Source organism: Carcharhinus amblyrhynchos, chromosome 2, assembly GCF_965287045.1.
Source record: "Carcharhinus amblyrhynchos chromosome 2, sCarAmb.v2.hapA, whole genome shotgun sequence".
NCBI classification, from domain to species: domain Eukaryota; kingdom Metazoa; phylum Chordata; class Chondrichthyes; order Carcharhiniformes; family Carcharhinidae; genus Carcharhinus; species Carcharhinus amblyrhynchos.
The window spans coordinates 70,391,072-70,395,870 of record NC_137325.1 but is presented as its reverse complement, the minus strand read 5'-3'; the positions used below and the strand labels follow the sequence as shown (position 1 = coordinate 70,395,870).

Genomic DNA, 4,799 nt, shown 5'->3' with positions numbered 1-4,799 from the left:
GGGGACATGGGTTGAAATCTCACCACAGCAGCTAGTGGAATTTAAATATAATAAATCTGAAATATAAAGCCAATATCAGTAATAAAGATCAAAAAAGTATCATCAATTGTTGTAAAAATCTAGTTGATTCACTAATATATTTCACGGAAAGAAATTTACCAACCTATGCTTCCATGTCCTTCCTACTCCTTGTCCTGCGCAAGCCAATGGCACCTGCTTGTCAATAGCATGGTTTGCTCTGTAGCTATCACTTTTACATGGGATGCAGTTTAATTCCTTGGATTGGCAGAATTGGTTCCCCACAGCATGTCCAGCTCCACTAATGTGGTCGCCTCCAAACGGTGCGTGCAGCCTGTCCATCTCTATCAAAATCACACCATATCTCAGAGTGAATTGCCAATGAGCCCTTTAACAATTGTAATTGGCATTGTTATAGGGCCAGGTGGAATCTTGGACAAAAACTGAAAATGCTGGAAAATCTCGGCAGGTCTGACAGAATCTGTGAAGGGAGAATAGAGCCAACATTTTGAGTCAAGATGACCCTTTGCCAGGGCCGCCCCCCCACCCCCCACCCCCCTCCCCCCGCCACTCCCCCACCCCACCCCACCACCCCTGCCACTGATCCTGCACTCAGCATGATCTGAAAATCCCAGCCTGAGGACTTGAAAATTCCAAAGGGGGTACAACTCTTTGAAATCAGAATGGAATTGATATGATCTTTAAAGTGATAATAGATAGTATAGTTGAAATAGACAGAGAAGCTTTGACTTTATTGCTTTATTTCCCATTATTTTATTGTTGTAAGAAAGTACATTACATCAGTGGAAGACATTAAAATACAACAAAAATAGTTGAAACCAGAGTGGTGGATTTCTACAGAAGATAAAACTCCTTTGCGTTTCATTTATTGATTAAGTAAAGCTAATTTTAGAGCTTTTCATACTCCTCAAATCCTGCAGCAAAAAAGCCTAAAATAAAGCTGGAAGTTCTGAACAGCCAGAATGCTATTAAAGTTAATACTACATTATCTACATTTATGTTCTGATTGCCGACTAAATAACTTGAAAATATTTTTTAGATGCATGATAAAAAACATTAAAAAATGCTGAATAATTCTCATTCGCCAAAGGTAACTTGTTAAATAACTATTAGAGTGGCACTGCTGCCTCACAGCATCAGGGACCCAGATTAGATTCCAGCCTTGGGCAACTATCTGTGTGGAGTTTGCACGTTCTCCCTATGTCTGCTTGGGTTTCCTCCAGGTGCTCTGGTTTCCTCCCACACTCCAAAGATGTGCAGGTTAGGTGGATTGCCATTCTAAAATTGCCCCTTTGTGTCCCAAGATGTGTAGGTTAGGGGGATTAGTGGAGAATTACATGGGGTTATGAGGATAGAGTGTGAGGATGGACCTGGGTAAGATGCACAGGGTAGCACGGTGGCATGGTGGTTAGCAGTGCTGCCTCACAGCTCTGGTGACCCTGGTTCGATTCCAGCCTTAGGTCACCGTGTGGAATTTGCACATTCTTCCCGTGTCTGCATGGGTTTCCTCCGGTTTCCTCCCAGTCCAAAGATGTGTGGGCTGGGTTAATTGGCCAGGTCAAATTGTCCCTTACTTTCAGGGGGTGTAGCAGGGTGAATCGTGAAGTTATGGGGATAGGGCCTGAGTGGTATTGTTGTCGGTGCAGACTTGATGGGTCGAATGGCTTCCTTCCGCGCTGTAAGGATTCAACGTTCTGTAGGCGAGTCGGTGCAAACTGCTGAATGGCCTCCTTCTGCATTGTATGGATTACATGTTGTATTGAAAAAATAAATATATAGCAAATGTTTTTTTTAACTGTGGAATACATATCTGCTAATCAGAATTAATAAGAGAATTGGCTCATATAATTCTCATCCATTAAATAAACATTTGGATCTTGTATTAAAAGTTGAGGACTTTTAGGTATTAATGAACTTTATTTTTGTGTGGAGAACGGAAGTGGATACAGGTTGTTACTGGGAGAGTGTAGGTTGACCAGATGTATTTACTTCATACCCTTGCACTACCCCTTGTTCTGCATTAAAGATAAATCCAGTAATGCACATTTATAAATGCACTTAAGAATAACATACTTACGGTAATATCATATATGGGGTCCCAGGCAGATTAGAATTTTGTCCAAATATATCTATATACATAAACTGATACCAATTAATTTGATGAAATATACAATTCACCAGATTTATTGGAACCAAAATGATTCCAAGCTTGACTTATCCAATCAGTGGGAATTGTAATCTGAATTTATTTTCATCATTGTTGAATAACTTAATTATTCTACATCCATTTAATAAACATTTGTTCAATTAGATATCCAAAAGTGGTGCCACTGTCTTTTCAAAGCCATTTCTAAATGAAAGGTGCACAGTAAGGAATGCTATTGAAAACATATATCCAGGATCCTGGGCGTACATGTTTTCATTCAGGAGTCCTGATGGTTAATACTTATCTGCTGGACCATAGTACTAATCCTTCTTTAATTAATCTTACCTAACTCATATGGAATAAGCGTGTTTTAATAAATGCAGAGCACCAACAAAGGAAGTCCACTTTTGCACAGTACAGTTCATATGGTGACACATAAAAAACAAAATCACTGTTTATCTTCCAATTCATGCCAGTTTACTTTATGCTTGGTTTGCTCTCGATGCATCTTACGGGATCGTTTTTTCTCTCTGGATCTTCTTCTGTTTGCTGGCAATGCCTCTTCGATATTACTTTTGCTCGATTCATTATGCTGTCGTGTATACCTCTTGCACTTGCATGAAGTAACTATGGTGATTTTGTAGGTTCGTGTCCCACCGTTTTGGCATTGCAGTTGAATCCTCTCAGTACGAGTCTTGTCAGTCACACAACGCCACTCCTGTGTGTTCCTCCTGCTCCAGTATTTCCTGCCATAACCTCCAATCCAGTTGGGAAGTACTGGCATGGGTAGGCACTCCCCAGCGCACACCAATTCCTTCACTGGATTAATACTTGTACACAGACCATCAGAAATGTATTTGGTTGATCTCAGCTCACGACAGCCAACTTGAGATTGATCTAAATTTCAGAGAACACATGAAATTTTACATAGAATTCACTTACAATATAAACCTCAAATCAAAATTCAATTGTAAGAGCCACTATAATCCTTAAGCATAAAATTTTTAATTACTTGAGAATTTTCATCATGTATCTCAAACAGTAAATTTTTCAGGAGTGGTATTGCTTTAAAACTCAAGATTTTTTCTCATGATCAAATCTAGAGCAAACATTTACTTTTTGTGGATCTATGTATAGGGCAATGCTTAAAAAATCTGTTCAGTAATAATCTGAGACCTTTTAAAAGTACAAAGACATATTTTTCATATATTGTTTCAATACCCAAGACTGGCTTGTAACCAAATAGCCGTGAAACTTTTAACTGATTTTTGGAATGTGGGGTGAATGTCAAGCATTGGTTTGACTTGCTATCTATTTTACTTGTTATTTTCCAAGCTCTTTCTACTTTGAAACTTATTAAAAGCACAAATAAAAATACTTTAATAACAAATCTATGCATATGTATTCTTGATCCTGCTTTTCTTTTGCCCAGTGCATTTGCATGAGCTGAGCAATTTGTCTTCAAGAAATGATTTAATTTGAGTGTGGCCTACCTTAATATAAATGTACATCATTGAAAAAACTAATCAAATTTAGAAAGCTCTGATGATAAACCATGACAATTGCTATTTTTGAATTGGCTCACATTGACACATTAATCTCGAATTTGAACACCACATTCAATTTGGAATAAATTCGCTGAAATTCTGCCAACATCTGTGGCAGAAGCAGATATGCTGTCGGCCCCTTTGAAGGCAATACACTGGTAGGTTGATTTCAAGTTTAGCCGACATGATAGCACATGTAATCCTAGTAACTGTAACTAAAAACTAGCTGAACATTGAAGTGCTTCTTGAAATCTTTGCACATTGATCAATCTCACAAACCTGCCCAAAAGATGGTTTACAATTGAAAAACCTCAAGAGAAATAATTATAACAGTTATGTCTTTTAGAGTCAGAGAAAGATTTAAAATTCTGATCTCCGTGGAATTCCCTGGAAACTGTACATTGCAAAAACTGTGATTACATTTTCAAACACAACATTGGTGCCTCTATTCTTAGTCCTCATTCAATTATTTTTTAAAATCCTTTTTACGTACATGATTTGAAGAACAATAAACTTTTGTTTTATTAAATAAACTTCAATGTATGAAGATGTTTATTCTTAAGAATATGAATGATTACTTATGCTATATGTTTATAACAATGAACTACATAATACAAGCATGTAAGTTTGCACTTTTGTATATAAAGATAAACAGTTAACTTATGGAAAAATAAAGTTCTGTAATTTTTGACTTTAACAATATAATTCTATTAGTTAGGCATGCCTATAACCAAAAAAACACTTTGAAAGCAAAGAGAATATTCTTTAAAGCATAAAAAACATACCATTAAGATTCAAATCTGAAGGATTTGGTTGCCGTCCTCCACTCCTTGCCTGATTTAATGTTAAATTACTTGGACTATCATCTTGTAGTACCTTATGGTTGTAGAATATTTCTGTCGCATCATTTTTAGTTTGTTCAGCACCCTTGTCAAAAGCAAAGCAGCATTTGAAAAAGATGCATGCTATCACAAAGAAAGTGCAATCAAATGACTGAGAGACCATGGCTTCTGAGCTCTCAGAATGAAGACCAGGTTGTAACACTGCAGATTTTAACGAGGATTTTC

General features: G+C 37.2%; 1 protein-coding gene across 1 annotated transcript; it reads right to left on the bottom strand.

Moving 5' to 3' along the window:
• Positions 1 to 762: 762 nt before the first annotated feature.
• Positions 763 to 4,799, bottom strand: sostdc1a (sclerostin domain containing 1a). Its single transcript, XM_080216474.1, has 2 exons — positions 4,518 to 4,799; positions 763 to 3,082 (listed from the first exon to the last, which is right to left on the bottom strand). Exons 1-2 carry the CDS (start codon positions 4,735 to 4,737, stop codon positions 2,634 to 2,636), a joined length of 669 nt encoding a protein of 222 aa, XP_080072600.1. The 5' UTR covers positions 4,738 to 4,799; the 3' UTR covers positions 763 to 2,633.

Excerpts from the sequence above, each read along its gene's own strand:
- sostdc1a (XM_080216474.1), bottom strand. The coding sequence starts at position 4,737 with ATGGTCTCTCAGTCATTTGATTGCACTTTCTTTGTGATAGCATGCATC. Across the intron at positions 3,083-4,517 it reads TTCAGATTTGAATCTTAATG|ATCAATCTCAAGTTGGCTGT; the intron begins GTATGTTTTTTA and ends TCTGAAATTTAG.